At 38.0% G+C, this 19750-nt stretch overlaps 1 protein-coding gene across 1 annotated transcript in view; it reads left to right on the top strand.

Moving 5' to 3' along the window:
* Positions 1-19750, top strand: part of PTPN12 (protein tyrosine phosphatase non-receptor type 12) — an 81404-nt gene that overhangs the window by 17230 nt on the left and 44424 nt on the right. The window contains exon 2 of the mRNA XM_075775239.1: positions 17598-17706. Within this exon, the coding sequence (XP_075631354.1) occupies positions 17598-17706 (109 nt within the window). The remainder of the gene's footprint in view (positions 1-17597; positions 17707-19750) is intronic.

Raw genomic sequence — 19750 nt, 5'->3', positions numbered from 1 at the left:
AATATTAATAATTTTAATTGTGGTGTTTGGGGTAAAGGAATACTATGAATGAGATTGTCTTGTGCTACATGGAAAGGATCTCAAAATGTTTCAAACACTTTTAGTTCTATTTTTTAGTGGTGTTAAAATTTAAATTTGCCACACATGGTACAATAGGTATATTCATAGCTGGGGAGGAAGATGAGTAGATGAATCTACAGATCAGTTATGTCAGTGCTGAGTACAACCATCTTTGACCAACCAATAGTGTCAGCATGGTAGATGAAGATATGGTTTAAATAAGACTTACAGGAAATGCTGTCGAAGTTGGAATTTGGCCAGGATGATCCCCTTATTGCCTTTGTTGCTGTTAAAGGACCACTTGTTCATTAAAATTATCGAAACAATTACCTTGGAAAGAGATGGACCAGCAAACACAGTATTCTTGTAGTGCATAGATGCACATGGGAAGAAAAACCTGAAGTTATTTCTGTAATGAAGGCAGTTTTCTTGAGATTTCTTGGATTCACAGCATAAGAGCAAAAGACTAAAACTGTCTAAGACTTGCTCAGGCAAATAGGAGCTGGGTAAAAGACAGACAGTCCCTTAAAAATAACTTGGTTATAAAACAGCGAACAGTTAAAGTGATCATAACTACAATTGTGGTGCTTGGGACAAAGAGTAGCATGAATGAGATTGTATGGTGCTGTCTGGAAAGGATAAAAAAATAATCTGCTGTATATGGTGGTATATTCTTAACTGGGGAAGAAGGTGAGTAGATAAATTTTAGGATCATAAGATACTTTAGGTTTCTTCAGAATATAAAAAAATGCTGTAATGTGTCAAATCAAATGTACAGGTAGTCTAAGACTTCATTCTGACTGGTGGATACTGAGAGACTGTAAGAAATAAAAGAGCCATCCTGCTAGTTTGTATCAATGGCAGATTCTGAGTAGAAGCTCCCAGACTGTGTAGCAGCAGGTTGAGGATCACAGGACACCAGGACCCATCACTGCTGTATTGCCAGCCAGGATAGCAGCAGGTATTGCTACCTGACATGTTTAAACAGGCCCTGTGCTGCCTGCAAATTCAACTTCCTCATTTTCTTTTTTTTAAAGTTCCTATTTCTAAAGGAAAAAGTTGTGGTGATGATTTTTTTTTTTAGCCTTTTCCTGTCTGGCAAGGATACCAGATATAATTATGCTGTAACTATAAGTGGTTCTGCTGGAGCTGTGTCTTTAGACAGGTCCTGTACTTGCTCAAATCTGCTTCAAGGTATTCTTATTGTTGGGGGATTGTGTGAGAGAGTTCTCTGGCAAATTGATATCTTTATGAAGAAAGAAATCTGTACTTTGTACCCCATCTGAAATTCTTGATTTCTTATTTTTCAGCTTCATAACCTTCCCAATCTCCTCCACAAGAACCACCAGGTTTCTTGTGCGTGCTACCACTACTGTGATTGCTTTCTTGATAGTATGGGTCTAGACAATCCTGGGTGTATTAAAATATATTATGGAATCTTAGCTTGATTTTTTTTCTCACCTTCCTCGTTTGTCTGTCTGCTTTTGTAATGCATGCTGCTGCTGCCGCCCCTCTGGCATGTCATTGCCTGTCAGCAGGGTGGCATTAGTTTCTCAGGATATGGTCCTGCCTTCAAGTTTAAGATTCCTTTTGTGTCAGTATTGTCCTTTTAGACTCAAGTTTAGACACCCCTGAATTGGTCAGGCAGTTGGACTAGATGATCATTGTAGGTCCCCTCTAACTGAAATACTCTATTCTAAATTTATAGTTTATCTTAATACCTAGATTTTGTGCAGGTGAATAGAAACACCTACCCATTTCTTCCTGCAACAAACACTTAATGTGCCTGAACTTTGACTTCTGCTCTGTCCTTTATTTAGGGTGTGGTGTTTTCATGCCTGTCACAGAGCATTTCACACTGTGTCATAAGAATTTATTGCTTTTGAGTCTAAGTCTCTTCAGGCCTGATTGAATTTTGGTAGAGGTAGAGCACATTTTAATGTCTAATACTGATTTTTTTTTTTTCCTCAGAGGTGTTATTTTGTGTTTTAGGGTATGTTAGGAAGTAGGAAACAAATACCTTTATCTTTGAGCCCTTTTTATCATTCATTTTCAGTGTGCCTTAATGTCTATTGACCAATGTGGTGTACTTCTAATCAGCAATGTTGCGTGAAACAGCTCTTGGTCTTTAGCCTTTTACCTTACTGGCTAAAGTTTGTGTCTAGGACTCTATGTTCTATGTCTGATATCAAGAGATGTTACTGTTGAGAGCCAAGTGAAGCCCAGGGATGCTTCATAAGAATTTCCTCCTTTACAGTAGACCTGATAACCAAGGACTATCAGCTGCCGTCTTTTCAACTGGTTCCAAGGTTTTCGTCTGCCCAAGAGAACACTGACATCTAGTGGATGGGTTCCACAGACACAGGGCAAGCAAACTGCTGCTTTAAGGATATCTTCTGGACTCTTACCTAAATTTTGTGTTCGTTTAGATCCTCAGGGTTGTTTGGATGAAGAAGGTGTGTGTGGGGGAAAGCTTGGCTAGTTTTGTGTAACTACTTCCGAGGTTTAAGGATTATAGGTTGTGCAGTCAAACTGGTTGTTTTTTTGTTGCTGGTGGGGTTCTCTTTTGCTCAGTCAAGTTGCTGGCATGTGAACCTCAGATGTTTGTAATAAAATGATTTAAGATATTGTGTTTCCCAGTTGTCCTCCCAGCTTGTGCAGATGATCAGTTACCTGTGTAGCACAGCAAGAAGAGGCAGATGATCCAGCTTCTCACCTCTGAGACAGACAGTGCCTTTAAGTTTCCTTCAGTTCGGGGCCTATCCTTTGGATGAAACTTGAAGCCTAATAACACGTGGTAGTGTTGCTTTGCAGTTTGTCTCAGACATCTGTTAGTTTAACTGGGAATTGAGTAGCAGGAAAAAATTTAACAAAAACACAATTTTTCCAGGAATGTTCCTAAGAAGAGTACAGTGCTTAGAAATCAAACTTTCTGAAAATGTTAATCAAAACATTAGTATTGCTTTAAAGACAAAAATAAATATTTCAGTTGAAGTAGTAAAATCCAGATTTCTCTATCAAAGAAAATAAACACTGCATAAAGCTTGATAGTTGAACAGTTAAGCATGGCATCTTCTGCTATCAGAGACAGTTGACATGGACTGAGTAAGTCATTGTGCCTGTGAGCAAATAGCACCAGTGCTGCAGATTAGTGTTTGATATCTGAGAGTTTAAGTGATTCTGCACTAGGGTTCATTAAACAATAATGTACTGGTTTTGGATTTGTTGACCATCTAGCAACTTTCTAAATGAGGTTAAAACAAAAGGCAGTTTTGAGGCACTTTATGCTTTAAAATTAAAAGAAGCCTTTCATGCCTTATTTAGTGGTAGAAGAGTCAGAGGAAGTGTAGACTGGCAGTGTTTAGAATGAGGGTGTTAGATTTAAATGTTTAGTGATGGCCTTTAAAAAGGAAAATATTGCTTCCTTGTCCAGAGAAAACATTGATTTTATTTTTTTTCTGAAAGATGCAAAGATTATTTTACTGTTTGCTATCATTCTTTGGTTACAGTGTAAGTATCCTCAAGTAAAAGCAGACTACTGCAACCAAAAACATTAACATAAAAATGAATTCATGTTTTATATGAAATACCAGAAAATAAAACGTGAAGGCTACTAACACTATTTCTGTGCTAAAGGGCATTTATGCAATGAAAGCAATAGATAAAGTAGAATATGAATGGTTCTACCCTGAGAGGAAAATGTCAGTAATTTCACGTTGAATCAGTTTTATTAATATCAGACCATGAAGAAAAATAAGAACATACAAACCGTCAAAAAAGAAAATCACAGCTTCAGCTGACCCATTACTTTAATTAAGAAGAAAGAAATAGCTTTTATCTTCTGTTGAGTGTTGAGAATTTGTATTGTCTCATCTCTAGAAATATCCCAGCATGCTGGACTTATTACTGAATACAGCTTGCTTGTCAGTAAATATTTCGTGTCTTTATATCCTCGGTGACTACTACAAAGGCTTGTGAGTTGTCACTTAGTTTGTGGTAATATGCATGTGTGTCTCCTTCATTGTCATCTTCTAGTATACAACTTTATTGGCTTTTTAAAGTTTAATCTTATTTCTATTACCCTGAAAGTCTGTCTGCTTGCTTTATGTAACATTCCCACTTCTCCTCTTGTGGATTGTTTTCTAGCTTTGTCATCAAACATCTGTCAGCATGCTCTGCTTTTCATGAGAAGTCATGAAGAAAAATGCCCCATTGGCCTGGGAAGCTTTTTGAGAAACTCCACTTGTGAAGTCCCTCCAGTCAGATGATTTTTTTCCAATATTTTTCCTTGTGAAAAACAGATGAAAGAGACTCTTGTCTTGCCTGAATTCTTGTAAAAATTCACATACTCTTCTTTTGAATTGGCACCATATCAAATACTTATTTGAAGCTCGGATTAGAACAGCTTCCTTTCCCAAGAAAGGAAGTGGAGTCTTATTACTTTGTCACTTATTCCACATAGATGAGAATTATAGATAAGAACCTTGAGGCTGGATCTGAAGGTATTCCTGTGCGTTTCTGAAATACCTGGAAGTAAATCTATCATCCAGAGCCTGGGGCTGTTGAATAAAGTTGCTTGTATTTCAGATAGAAAAAACTCAATGAGGGTTCGCTCTTGTTTACCAAACAAACTGTCTACTTCTACATTCTGGATTGTAGATATTCAGTTTTTAAAAGTGATGACAGTTGAGGGTTATTGTAAATTTATCAGCAGCTTGATTGACAAGGCGCTTGCCTGAACCAGATTCACTTTACCAGTTGGCTTTCGTACCTTTTCATTTGTTGAAATTTGGCACTGTGTAACAAACATAGCCTGTAGGGTACAAACATCAATGAGAGGCTACTTTAAAAACCTTTGTGTGATTGAGTGTATACTTCATATGAGGTAAACATTTCTCTGCTCTTCAAAATAGAAGAATTTCAGAAGTAATTACATTATAAATGTAGTAAAGGCATCCTACAAGCTGCTTGGAAATTAAAGTTTGACTTGCAGCTTTGATGTTAAGGCAATAAAAGGTATGTAAAGGCTTTATTTTAGAAGTATCAGGGATTTAGGTTGTCAACGCTGGTTTTAAAAGAGGACATAATTTGTTACTTGACCCTTTAGTTTGATGCAAGCTTTTATGAGTCTTCAGAATTAAAAATTTCCTCTAAAATGTTAATGATTTTAAAAGGTTAAACTTCAAACCGTTTGATTAAAACAGTATTTTCATTTACTTTTTAGTAACTTCACTGTAGTATTCTTGTCTTTGGGTGTTCTAGTGAAATCATGATACAGGGCTGCAGAAGAGGCAACCATTTCTTTTGCTAGTCACTTCTGGGTTTGCATGGCCTGAGAATACCTGTGATTAAGGTTACCATGGTATGTCAAACAATATATTTGAAATAGTTGTATTTGAGAATAATCACAGCCTTTTCCTTTTTTGAAGCTGCTCATTGAACAAAATATGAGCAAATTTAGAAATATTTTCTGTGTGAGCAGTAGTACTATAAGGTCGTGGAAAATGCTGTGTGTATGCCAATGTTACTTTTGTCGAAGAGAATCCCATATGATATACAGTGTGTGTGGAAGGTTCAAGGACTTTTTTAAAAATTGAGCAGAAACAAAGTAAATGTCAGAGTTGGTATTGTTCAGGCATTTAGCAGTGTTACTTCAAACTCGAATGTTTGAAAACCAAAAATTTTAATGGAAAGAAATAATCTGAAAATCATGCTTGTGAATAACTTATTGTCTAGATTTGTTGTTTCTATACAGGCCATTGATGCTTTGGTTTCATTTGAGTAGTTTCTTTATAGCTCTTTCTGCTGTATTTATGGGAATTTTGTTGGCCATTGCATTCCCTCTTCCATCTCTTTGAAACCAGAATTGGCATAATCTGGTTGAAAGGTGCGTGCTTTTGAACTGATGGGGACACATTTGTTAGGCAAAAATTGGCAGATGCTACAAATATAAACAATTATGACACCAAATTCCTTTGCCTATCCACAAATATTGTGCTGGTTATTAGCTAGGGTTATTACAGTTGAAATCTTAGTACAAGTTTCTGTCTTTAATGAGGCTACTTCTTTCTGGCTCTTAAAATGCTATTGAACTCCATCATAAATGGCCTCTTTATAACTAGCACATTCCTTGGCTTCCAGACACAGCCTCAAAGAAGGGGTGAAAATAGTTGTAAGCGTGTTTTCTCCAGTTAGTAGAAATGTACTTTCTGTGTGATACCTTCTTTTTCCCTTTACATTCCCTTACATTGCTGCATTGGAAGTACTGATTCAGTGCTTGTCAAAAATGGGGTTTTTTGTATTTATGTCTGGAAGGGGTTTAGATTGTGGTTTTTTGGAGGGGGTTTGTTAAAACCTTGTGGGTGTTGTAATTGCCAATTATGAACTAACATAACTATATTAGCAGTATCCTAATCTTCCATGCTGAATATGGCGGTTTCTAAACTACTGAAAGTCTCTACAGATACTGTGTATCTATACAAGGTTCAAGCCTGCTTCTGAAAAAAAAGTTAGACTTCTAGTGAAAGATAAAACTGACGTATTTTTATTGGAATTCCTTGCATGCCCAACATCAGCATATTTAACACTGAGCTCGTGTCATCACATAGTGATTTAACTGTATGCGAAAGGACATCATATAACTGAAAGAAACAGCACCTTGGAGTTCTAAAGGTGTTTCAGTAAGGTAATTTGGACCCAAAATCAGATTGCAGTTGCAGTGTTTCTTGATAGCACAAACAATTACGCTTTTTACCCAGAGCATTTGTTAGGCTCCAGCTTTTTGGCTTAAAGTCATTCTCAGTGAAAGTCTTACAGGGCAGGATCTCTGTTTTGGATAAATTGGCAAGACATAGCTGTTTAAAAAACACTGATACCTTTTTGGAAGGCAGGACATAACAGCTATAGCAGACCTTTTTTGGGGTGTGTTCATGCAGATTTATTAAAAGGCTTTAAGACTGTTCTCCTGTGCCTTTGCTTATGGCAGAATTGGTACTGGGGATCAGCAGGTAGGAAATTCTAGTTTACTTCTGTTGGAGTGAAAGCTCAGTGTTTCCTGTTTCAGTTTTGGTGCTGGTTTTTTTCACCTAGTATGAATTGGGCCAAAACCAAACACTGACCTCAAGGAAATGTGTTCCAAGGCATGGGAAAAGAGGAAGAGTTTTGCATCTTGTGAAGGAAAAGGGAGAACAATTTGATTGTTTTTTATTTTTTTTAGTGCTGAGCAGAAAAAAAGCAAAATATATTCTCCATGGAACTCTAGTGCGACACTCCACATACTATGAAGTCAAGAGCAAGGGAATGGTAAAGACTGTGGGGAAGAAAGGGAAGAAGCTGCTTATTTATATGAATTGTACCTGATCTGCATTGGCTATACAGCTCTTCCTTCCAATGCTTGTCACAGGGTGCTTTTGACTGTTTAAGGATGTTACATATGTTAAGGCACGAGCACTGAAACCTGACAGCCGTAGAATTGTTACCAATGGTGACTGGCCCAGCCCCTCTCCTGTGACCCTCAAAAAAGCATTGCTTACGTTCCTTCTAGCTGCCTGATTGAGCTGGAATAAAACCTCTTGCCTTCGGGGTGTTCTTTGTGGGAAAAAGTCTCAATTTACCTTTAGATAATTTATTCTACCCTTCCATGGGCTTGTCCTAGGGATGCTGTTACTTTGGTATCCATTCTTACTAAGTCATAGCTGTTGGGTTTTGATTTCCCTGAGAAACTTTAAATCTGGTGTAAAGGAGGTAGGACAAGTACTTACTTTCACCTCTATTTCAGGGGAAGGGCACACTCTGTAAAAGTGTTCACTCAATTCGGATGTTGCGCTGTTAGTATCACATCCAGGATGTCAAAATTGAAGTTTGGCTTCAGAGCTAGTCTGTCTAGATAGTGGATTGTAGTGTGGTCACCTCTCCTGGATAATTCAAAGGGTGGCTCTTGAGAGGAATTTTACCTGCACCTGTAACCAGTTTCTGGTTTTAAAATAAACAAAACCTACCTCCAGCATTGGAGTGGAAAGTTCATCTGACCTGTCTCATACTTGCTCTGAGACTTGCTCCTGGCAGGGCTTTTTGGGAGAGCTCTGCTATGGCAGCATTGGTGTTGCAAATTTACTTCTGCTTGCTTTTGCTGACCAAGATTAGAGATGGGGTGGCCATTTAAACACATCTTTTCGTGTAAAGCTAAATCTCTGCTTAATATCAGTGATTCCACTTCTGGTTACTGTCTTACTGAGCAGCTCAAATCATTGTGAGCGTAACAAGACTGAGCAATCTTCCCCTTGGTTTTTGGATGCCCCTTGCCTTTGGATGTCTTTTAGCAAGACACTCTGGATTCAAGGTGTTTGTGCACACTCCCAACTGACCTCTTGTTGCTGAATTCCCCCAGGGATTCTGAAGGCTGTCATGGTCTAGGGTGACATACTCAGGCTTGTTTTGCTTACGCTGTAAATGCCTGCATTGATTGCATGTATAGCCGACATCTCTGAGAACAGCTACAATACATCACCTTTCCTGTTGTCCCTCTAGTGTGCCTAAACCATATTCTCTCAGAAGCTGCTGAAGGTGGCAGGTTTATGCATCTTTGTACCCTTGTGCAATGGTACAGCAGTTTCCTGCTACAAAGGAAATAGGCCTGTAATGAAAACTGGACTGAGTTTGACAATTCTTTTTGCCATTGTATGATAAGATCTTAAATTACTGACTCTGACCTGAATGCAGGCTTAACCTAAATGAGGCGTAAATATGCATTCATCAGTTTCTTGAAGAAATTGGCAAAATTGGTGACATGCTGGCAGTGAAATTGTACAAGAACTACTAATAGACTTGATATCCACAGTGTTGTGACAAAAAGGTTTGGAGGTGGGGAAAACTGTCCTTTGCTTCCTTATTTCAAGATGTTTTGTATTCACTAGATTGGCATGCATAGTTCTCCTGCAAAAAAAATTTTTAGTTTAAAAATTTTTAGATATTAGCAATTCTTTTTCGCATAGGAAACAATCATCATTTATTTGCCCTAAAATGACTGGTGTTAGCTGTCTTGAAACATTGCAGAGAATCGTATGAAGGACAATTCAAGCCTTTAGTTACCATCTTGACTTGAAAGTTCAACTACTTGTGAAAAATGATTCAGTGAGGAGCTTGGTATAGAAGGCTTAAATATGAAGATAGCATATATTATAGGCTACAGCTAACTGAGGCTTTTTTACTGGTTTTAGTAGCAGTTTTCTTCAGTAACAAGCTGTTGGATTTTTTGCAGTTATGTTGATTGATTCAATTGAAACATTTTCTCAACTAGAGCGTTGTAAAAACATTCTCTTAAAAATTATTCACCATAGCTTTCTTTAGGATCATCTTCCCTTTTAATTACATAGCAAGGTAAGATGACCAAGAGCTGTATATGTTCAAAGAAAGATTTAAAAGGAAATTGAAGATTACATGCCATGGTTTTTTAATATACTTGTACTGTCAGCATGCACAAAACCACTGAAATCTAGGAATAAGAGGAAAATAGTGAATCTAGTAAATTGGAAGTCACACTTTTAAGCAGAAGGGTTCCCTGATTATGACTTTTGTTTCCTTGTGTGTTTCTTTAAGTGCTTTGCTTCCTTATGCTGTTTGTGTTTATATTGTTAGGTCTGACAATCATCTTGTGGTCTGTTGCAAAAAATCTCAGGCTTATTTCTGTTTTGAATTATTAAGAATTGTTCCTGAATTTCTTTAACATGTTAAGCAGCTTGTTATTTGTAGTGCGTGCTAATTTTAAATGCCTTTTCTGTTTTTGCATCAATACATGCTTCCCAGCCTTCAACCGAAAGCAGTCTATTTTCTTATCACGTGGTTTCAGACTAATAGAAATTTTCATATTTTTCACTCCTAGCCTATATTTGTCACTGCTGTGTTGTCCTGCACGTTTTCACTTCATGTAATGTGTTCATGGTAGTCTTTGCAATAAATTGAGTGTGCTGAGGAAACAGTATGGTTCAGAGATAGTTATAATCACAGTTCTTGCTTGTGTAATGAGTATGCTGCAGAGTTTTCTAAAACGTGTTAGAATAGACATTAGTAACTTATTAACTAAAACTTGAATATGCTTTGGTAATTTAATGTTCTGCTTTGCCTATTTATTTGCTCATGAACAGACCACAGATCTCTTTAGTCTTCTCCATCATTGTAAAATCAGTCCATTACTGGCAATAGGTGTGATGCCTAATTATTATGCTGAACATAAATTAACTGCAACTGTAATTGACAGTACTGCTAGTTTAGGCTGGGATTAATCTGCAGATAGTATAAAAATAGTTTGAGAAATGAGGTAGAGAAAAGGAGACTTTTGAAGCAGTCGGCCCACGTTTTGATAATATGTCTGTGTAAAGCTATCCTTTAGGTATTAGCAGTGTGGGAAACATGCCTGGTCCTAACATTTTTGTTAGGGAAAATATAGGTTTGGAAAGATGGCAAACATTGTTCTTACTCTGGCAGTATGTAATTCTTGCAAATCTTTACCTGTTCTCAGTTTTTACATGATATTGAAGAAAGTAGGATGTACTCCTTAACTGGCTTCTTTCAGTACTGTCATTTGGCCTTCTCCATGTGAAGACCTACCAGCATTGTCTTCATCGACTGATGCTTCTTTATTGGACATAAATCTTGAAATAATGCAATAACATGAATTCCCCTCTTCCCTGAGAAAATACCAAACAGAGTTAAGATGTTATAGAATACACTATACCATCTAATACTGAAATGATGCTGTTCTCATTTCCCTGGGTAATTTTGGAGGGATCTTTCTTTTATGTAGTTCACACAAGCTTCCTTGAACACAGCGGGGGTTTTAGACCCGTCATTGTCCTGCTATGAAACAGAGAAGACAGAACTCCCAAGGGACTGTAATTATCAGGCTCGTCTATTAATCACTTGAGAGAGATTCCCTTCGAGCACCTAGAGCTCAAGAGTTAGTAGGTGTTGCTACAAGAGAATGCTAAGGTAGTGAAAATTCCTCTGTATTGTATCTCATTGTTTCTATCAGTTCAGCCTGCAATCTCCTTTCAGGTCTTTATTTCAAAGAAATAGGTTAAATGCAATCTGCTAGACTGTTCCTTGCAGCCAAAGCCGTCTGCGAATGTTGAGATACGATGAAGCTTTTCTTTTCATTGTTTATGCTTGGCTAGTGTTTATTTTAAAAATAATTGTTGTTTGAAAGCTGACAGGAATAACTGGAGAAAGATTGACGTGTCACAATTGTATGCTGTTTTTCAAATACTCCTAAGGCAAAGTGGTGAGAGGAATGCTCTCAAAAATTAGTTTTATCTGTAATTTCATATCTACGTACTAAGTATTAGTGTAATAGCTAAATTTAATTGTCAGCTTAGGCTCTTTGGACATTATCTTGCATGTAGGTCTTTTCATGTTTTCATGAAACTGCAGAGATAGTTGGGAGACTTCAGTGCAAGTATAATACCTGAAATTATATTAAACTCTGCATTGTTTGTGCTACTTAACAGGGGAATGAGGTGACCAGTGATATGCCATTTGGGACAGTTCAGTGTTGATTCAGCCCAACTGGACCTGACTTTCCCAGAAACTTTGGGCTAAGCTGTGCTGTGCCCCACTATCCCCATGCAGCTCTTGTTCTGGCAGAGAGACTAAAGGAAACCCAGCGCACTGTGTGTGTTTATTCCTTGCTATTGCAACCCCATGCTGCAGAAGCAACCTTAACACAGAATAGTCCATCCTCCAGCCAAGTTTATTAGCATCAGTTTGTCTTGGTGTTTCCCAGAGTCCTCAGTGGTAAGAAAGCAGTATCGGGGAAACTCCAGTTGGATTTGCAGGGACTTCAAGCTAAAATACTTCTGGAACCAAAGCAGTTTTAGAAAGCCAGAGCCTCATTTGAGCAGTGATCTGAGTCTGCACTTGAACTTTCTTTTGACAAAGACATCTTTGCGTTCATGGTATTGGTATAGGATCTGAAACCTGTGTAATCTGACCATAGGTAACCAGAAGATAGTTATTTTGACATTTTTGTAGTAGTTTGGTTCAGTTTGCTCCTTACAGGTACATATTTCTCACTGTATAAAAGTACTTGGAAATTTATTCTGCCCTAGTAATGTTTATCTAAATTATTAGTATGAGAGTGCAGTTGAACATAATTCATGTGTTTTTCTTCCCCTGCTGCTAATAAGAACAATGCAATGTCAAGCTAATGATAAAACTAGCTGTCTTACAAAATGCGTGCATTAACACTTTTTTTTTTTTTTTTAAGTGTTTCCCAGTATCTTTTTATGCATTAATTTTTAAGGTAGCTTTTATGGAAGCTTTTCTTTAGTTTTCAGTTCTTTGAGTATGTCTTAATACACTTAAGCAATTTTTTGCAAAACAAAATATAGAATCATTCTATGATTCTAAAATATATTGTTGTGGTTTTGGTGTTATCTCATGACTCTGCTGCCATAGCTGTTTGTGTAGCTTTGCTTCCTAAGCCTGTTGCTGTTGCCTGTTGTTGCATAGCAAATGAACTGTGGGTGCAGCTTTCCTTGAAAAAAAGCCCAGAAAGGAGTTACAAGAACTTTTGTATCTTAAATAAGGTTCAAGCTTTTAAAGCAAGTTCTTCAATCTCAATGGGCAGTATAAATATTTTCTTTAATCCACAAACAACATTTATATGGTATTAAGCAATGTGTCTTTACAGGCTTTTTGAAGTGTTAAATAGATGAAATAGTTTGACTGCAAAAGTCAGAGATATGCGTTTTCTGAACTGACTGGACTAAGTTGTTCTTAATATGGTAGGATTGAACAAGTTGGGTTTGAAAAGCTGGTTTGTCTTTTTGTGAAAACACTGCAGTAGATTTGTAGTACAGACTTTAAAACCACTGTGGAAGCTGGAAGTACGTTTCTGAAACTCAAATTGTTTCAGAGGTTCATCCCCCACCATCACATGTGGTAAGTGTTTGTCACCATCCCACAAACCACTTCTGTCACGCAGTGAATAAGCAGAATTAAACTTGAGCTTTTCTAATAAGAATGGAACTTAAGGCCTTATGAATGTAGTTCTTTAAGTATGATGAATCATGAATATACACTTACTTTTTGACCATTTTGTTGTTAAAAGAATATATAAATGAAGATTTTTGTGGTACCAGAATAGCAGTTCCAGTGAATATGCAAGTGTCATGGAAGCGTCCACTGTTATCTGCGGAGGCAGCAGGCTGTCTCTCGTGTCCCTGCTGTTGGCATCCGAGTATCTTCTGGGAAGCCATTTGGCCGTTTACTGACTTAACCCAAATGAGTGCTGCTTTGTGCTGTAGATAGTTGTTTATTATGAATTAGCATGAAACTGGACTGTGACAGATCTTACTGGCTATCTTGTCATCAACTTGCCATAGTCTGAACAAAATTCTTTCTTCTTCTGCCCTGTCATTACCCCTGTTCTGCTATTGAGTACATTCTCCTCCTCCCGGTCGCTCTAGGCTGTAACCTAGGAAGCACTGAATCTCTTGCATCCTACAGCAGGCTGTGTGTGCACATTGCAGTAGCTTTCTGCAGAAATTTTCTGTTGCGTGAAATCTTCTGCCGAGTTTGGCACTCTTTCATTCCTGTTGTAGTTTGTTCAAAGCTCAGTTTTTAGAATTCTTTCCTTACTCTTTAGTCAAGTTTTTCTCTTCCAAAGCATGAAGTAGATACTATTCAATGTAGCAAATACTATTGCAAATCATTACTCTTGGATTGCTCTCAGGACTGTACTTGTCTTCTATTACCCACGTCACAGCACAGCTGATAAACATGCATTAAAAAAAACATGGATCCTAAAGTATTTGAGGAGCAGATGTGTGTTAAAGTCAACCTGTATTTCATTTCCAGTCTTTGCCTTGGAGCTGGGCTATGCTAATCCTTCTTTCCAGTCTGCTTAGCAGATTGTACAGCTATTGAATCATGCAGGGGAGAAGGCTATGCTGAATTCTCATAGCATCACTTTCTCGAAAATGAATGTCGGTACTAGTCACTCTAGCCTTTTTGGCTTATGAGAGGTCCTAGTTGTACCTGTGAAAGTGTGGGGGTTTTGGGGTTTTTTTTCTTGCATGCCTTTAAAATAGGCTAAAGCTAAAAGGATCATCATCTTAGGGTGCTTTTTGATACCTAACTTTTTTCCTGTATCGCTTCCTCAAGTGCATGCAAAATAACTTCTGCTTCTACTCATGGATTTTAGTCATTTTTTCTCTAACTTCTTTCTGTTACTTTTTCTAAGCAGAGTCATGGCATTTATCCCTAAAGATCAGTAAGATGGGGGAAAAAACCTCTCAAAAACTTACAACCAAGATGAGACGTGGAAGAATATACAGAATCATATTACTGTCTGTACTTGGAAAATATAATTGTTTCTCTTAGTCGTGTGTGTCGTCACTCCCCCCCCCCCCCCCCCCCCCCGACTTAGAGGCTTATAGCCTATTTCAAACTATTTCTCAGTCTTGCAATTCTTAGCTGATATAGCTAAATTATGTGTATTTATTTTGCTATTTCTAGATTCCTGGTTGTGTCCAGGCTTAGCACAGGCAGTATTTTTTATTTTGACACAAGTAAGGGCAGTGTTATGTAGGACAGTATGTCTCCCGTGTGCAGTGGTATTCTTTATGTCTGTACCATGTTACAAATCGGGTTTCTCTGCCTGCTGTGTATACAGGTTATGTTGTGAATTTGTTTTTAGTGTTGCAAAGATGGTGTAGTCTGAATGGAAGCTTCCTGTAACTGTTTACATGTCTCTTCAAGAATTGAATCTTCTGATTCTTCGTTGTAGCGATGTTTTTGGGACAGTATATTTAGCACTTCAATCACTGTGTGGTTCGAGACTTACTGTCCCACCTCCAAATATTTACTGTTTTTTCTTCTTCAACTAAATTGTGAGTTTTTAGAGAGCAATGCGCTTTAAGAAGAAAACCTCCTATGTGGTAGTTCTATTACTCTCTTTAGTGTTCAGTGATTTAATCTCTGGTAAAGTCCTCAGAGAAGAGAAAAACCATGTCTGAAAACTAGTACTTCTTGATTTGCTATTTTACCTTGCCATTGCTTTTGCTCTGTAAATGCCACTTTTATAGATTATTAGATGCATATTTTTCAACTAAATTAATGCAAACTTTTATCTAAATTTGCATATAAAATTTGCCCGTTTTTCACTATATCCAGACAAATTTTTGAAAGTGTTTTTCTGTATGTAGCAGAAATGCTAAATTTTTTTTGTCTGTTTTCTTTTCCTTTTTTTACTGGAAGAATTCTTGGCGGACTTGAATTGCCAATTCGTTTTTCCTTTTTTTAAAAAAAAAATTGAAGTGTGCAGTGAGTCTTCCAAGCATTTTAGTAGTTTTAGAAGAATTAAGAAAACTGGCTTTCCAAATAATCTTATTTATGATGTCCTTCTGCCTGTATATTGTTGTGTAGTCAGTGATAAAGATTGATATTTTTAACTAGTAAACAACCTCCCCCATTCTCCCCCTTCCCCGACAAAAAGCAAGCTATGAACATTTTGGGTCTTCAAGGATGATAATCAAGCATGAAAGGAGGAGGGAGGAGAACATGAACAACCTCTACCCTTCCACCTGCCCAGAATACCACTTAACGGAAATACTAAACTTCTTTGAAGCTATGTTCTCTGTTTTTCTTCTGATCACCTTATATACCACCACCATGTCAGTGTTGACAGAATGGCTGGTTTTGCAACCCCACCTAGCTTTAGCTGAAAGCCTGAGTTGTTCTTCAGGTTCCTTCTTAAATCTGGATGTTTACACAATCTAAAATAACAAGCACTGCTAGCTCCTCTTGGTTTTGTTTGGTTTTTGTTTTGGTTTTTTTTCCCCAAAGAGAATTTATACTCTTTTTTTTTTTTTCCCCCTCAACAGTTTTAAGGTTGCAAAAGCCTAATTTGAGTGGGATGATAAAAGCTGTATTGCTCTGGTTATTTCCTAGGTTGCTGGAAGGCATGGGCTGGATTTTGTTATTAGAGGTTTTGAATTTTTCAAGTTTCTAGGATTTGAAATAAATGGAGCGAGAAAAATGACATTGCTGTGAATACAGCAGACCTCCTGTCACTCATTTTAATTGTGAATACCTTGTTCCTGAGAGGCATGGACCTTCTTTCTCTGGGTGAGCTTGAAACTCAACAGGAGTTGGGTGTTAGGAGTTGATGCCTGTTAGAAGTGGGATTTTGCTTTCTGTTCAGTTGTCAGTGTGTTGCAAGCTCTGTGTTTCAGAGCAAAGTGCCAGCTGCTACCAGCTGTTCCTGTGCCAGCCTGCTCTGTGCTCTTCCTCCAGGTATTCTGAGCAATAACAGATTTTTCTGTTTCTCACAGGTGGTATTAATGCAGTGCATTTCCTAAATGGCCCTAACAGGGCAGTGTATTTCCTAAAGAAAATATACCTGTATTCCATAGTGGTGCTATAGTGGCTTTTCCAAAGTTCCATGTCTCATGATGTGTAGAACTGTTTTCAACTTGAGTGTAAACGGCTGATGAGCTAAAAGTACTGGATAACTAGATTTTTAAACTTCATCGTAGTGAATATTGTAAAAGGAGGGGGTTTTTGAGTTGTTAGTAGATTACTCAAAAATAATAATAATTATAGTTGGGCAGGAGTGTTGATCTGGTTGAGGGTAGGAAGAGGGATCTGGATAGGCTGGACTGATGGGCCAAGGCCGACTGTATGAGGTTCAACAAGGCTCAGTGTTGGGTCCTGCACTTGGGTCACAACAACCCCAGGCAACACTACAGGCTTGGGGAAGAGTGGCTGGAAAGCTACCTGGCTGAAAAGGGCACAAAGGTGTTGATCAACAGCTGGCTGAATATGAGCCAACAGCGTGCCCAGGTGGCCAAGAAGGCCAACAGCATCCTGGCTTGTATCAGACCTAGTGTGGCCAGCAGGACTGGGGAGGTGATCGTCCCCTTGTACTCAGCACTGGTGAGGCTGCATCTTGAGTACTGTGTTCAGTTTTGGGCCCCTCACTAAAAGACAGACATTGAGGTGCTGGAGCGTGTCCAGAGAAGGGCAACGAAGCTGGTGAAGGATCTAGAGCACAAGTCTTATGAGGAGCGGCTGAGGGAACTGGGGTTGTTTAGCCTAGAGAAAAGGAGGCTCAGGGGAGACCTGATCGCTCTCTACAGCTACCTGAAAGGAGGTTGTAGCCAGGTGGGGGTTGGTCTCTTCTCCCAAGTAACAAGCGATAGGACAAGTGGAAATGGCCTCAAGTTGTGCCCGGGGAGGTTTAGATTGGGTATTAGGAAAAATTTCTTCACTGAAAGGATTGTCAATCATTGAAACAGGCTGCCCAGGGAAGTGGTGGAGTCACCATCCCTGGAGGTGTTTAAAAGACGTGTAGATGTGGTGCTTAGGGACATGGTTTAGTGGGACTTGGCAGTGCTATGTTAATGGCCGGACTTGATGATCTTAAAGGTCTTTTCCAACCAAAATGATTCTATGATTTTACGATCAATGAAGCTAATACCTAGTGATGTTTCTGCTATCTTGAGACTTGAAAATCTAACATAAACGTTTTATTTCAGAGGTTAAGAAGATTATCAACAAAATACAGAACAGAGAAGATCTACCCAACAGCTACTGGAGAAAAAGAAGAAAATGTTAAAAAGAATAGATACAAGGATATATTGCCATGTAAGTCTGATTTATGTGTTAAAAGAAGCCAAAGAAAAGTACTTGGTTTTTTATGTATTTTGAATTTTACTGTTTAGTTATTACTGAAAGGCAAAATTGGAGATAATTTGCTGAAAGATAACTTTGATAAAATTTTGATTTTTAACTTGGAAAGCAAAGTAAGTGAACATTTGTATATTTCATTGGGAGAACTATCACTTAAAGATAAAATGTGTGCTAGGTCTCAAGCCATATCAAGCTGACATTTTCATTTTAGCTCAGAATAATCTAGAGCTTTACTAGGTGCTTAACTGTATTTTTTCCTTAGGAACATGTTATTCATGGTAGAAAACAAACAAATGTCAGCATAAACACTATATGAAACTTTAAAGAGTTTTAAGGAACCTGGTGTTGTGGTTTGCAGTAAAATCTTTTTTGCTTGTTTCTATACTGCAAATGGTGTCAGAGAACTTCCAGTGCTGGATTATCTTTGGTTTGTATTTTGCTAGAGCCCAAATGAAATTCAGTTTCTTGTACAAACACAGAAAACAAGAGTCAGAGCAGAATTTAAATTTTAAAACCACCAAGGTGTGGATATAACTGATCAGTGGTCTGTAATGACAAGATTGCCTGTTACAAGCTCACTTTGTGTAGCTCATGAGGCCATGTATTTCAGCAGCTCCTACTGTGCTTCTCAATATGAACAGCCAACAGTGAGATTAAAGGATAGTCTCCTGACTAATGCTATTTTTCATATCCCAGATGATTAACAACAGATACATTTTACTCTGCTTAGCCTCCTCAGAAGTGTTAGGAGATTTATAACCAATTTGAAGTTGAAAATGGTCTTAAGCATCATTAGCTTTATTACAGAAACATATTTTGAAATTGAAACTCCAGTGAATCCAGTGTGTTTCAGATTGTTCTGTACCTGTGCGCTCTGTTTTTCTAGTGCTGGAATTTTTACTGTTTATCAGTGCTTGGAGCAATACTTCCAGCAGCAAACTTTGCCCAAAAGCCACAGGCCCTAGATTGTTTAACAAGGTGGGCATAGTGCTTGCTGCTGCACTGAGAAGGAAAGGCACATGTATTCAAATTTTGCTGAAGGGTGTATGTGTAACATACATTACCTGTGAAGAGTAGTATGGTACTAAGCTCAACTGCAGCAAAATATTTTAATATCATTGGGGTGTTTGTTTGTTTTGATTTTTTTTTTTAGTTGGGAGGAAACACGTTTAATGGATGGAGAGAAAAAGAGAAGGAAGTTGTTATTGTTGTCTTATTATTAAGAGTTGTACACTCTTTCTTCTGAGCTGGCATTTTGGTAGATCATAAACAATGTAGCACCTAGACTGAACTGATGAGACACTTAATAGCCACTACAGTAGTGAATGGCTGCAACTAGAGTGGTAGATGTGCTTTTCTTTCCTCTACATAAAAATAAAACCTGAGTCATGGCGATCTGAAAGGGTACACAGATAACAGTGGGGAAAACGAGCAAACCTCAAAGCTGACGTTGAGCAAAATTGAAGGTATATTTTCAGTTAAAGCGAGAATATCTTCAAATATCCAAAGGTTCCAGCAATAAAGCCATGGGAGACCAGCTTGACAGAAGTGAAAGCCATGAGATGTTTTGGAGGAGGAAGGGGGATGATACTTTGCCTGTCTTTTATAAATTCAGAAAAGAACTTACAAATGTAACTTAATTGGAGATTAGTGCTATATTTATCAGAAATTGTTACTGCTACTAGAGAGATCAGTACCTCAATACTAACTCAGGACTGGCTTCAGAATAAAAGATGTGTGCATGTTCACGTTACAGCTTACTAAGCTATCCTAAATGATAGTTAAATGAAACATGGTGTTCACTGGTTACCTGAAGACACCAATTAGTAATTGTGAACTGACTCTTTAAGCTATATATAAATGTCCAAGCACATTCACTTTGCTCTGAAGCTGGAATTTGGCTGGTGGCAGATAGTGGCAGACTGGAAATGTTGACATTTGGAAACTGCTCTAGAATTTTGGATCTACTCTGCTGGGAAGATAGGAGCCTTCAGTAGCC

This window comes from Balearica regulorum, chromosome 1 (assembly GCF_011004875.1).
Source record: "Balearica regulorum gibbericeps isolate bBalReg1 chromosome 1, bBalReg1.pri, whole genome shotgun sequence".
Taxonomy (NCBI): Eukaryota; Metazoa; Chordata; class Aves; order Gruiformes; family Gruidae; genus Balearica; species Balearica regulorum.
Note: the sequence above shows the minus strand (reverse complement) of the source record. Positions and strands in the feature narration are given on the sequence as shown.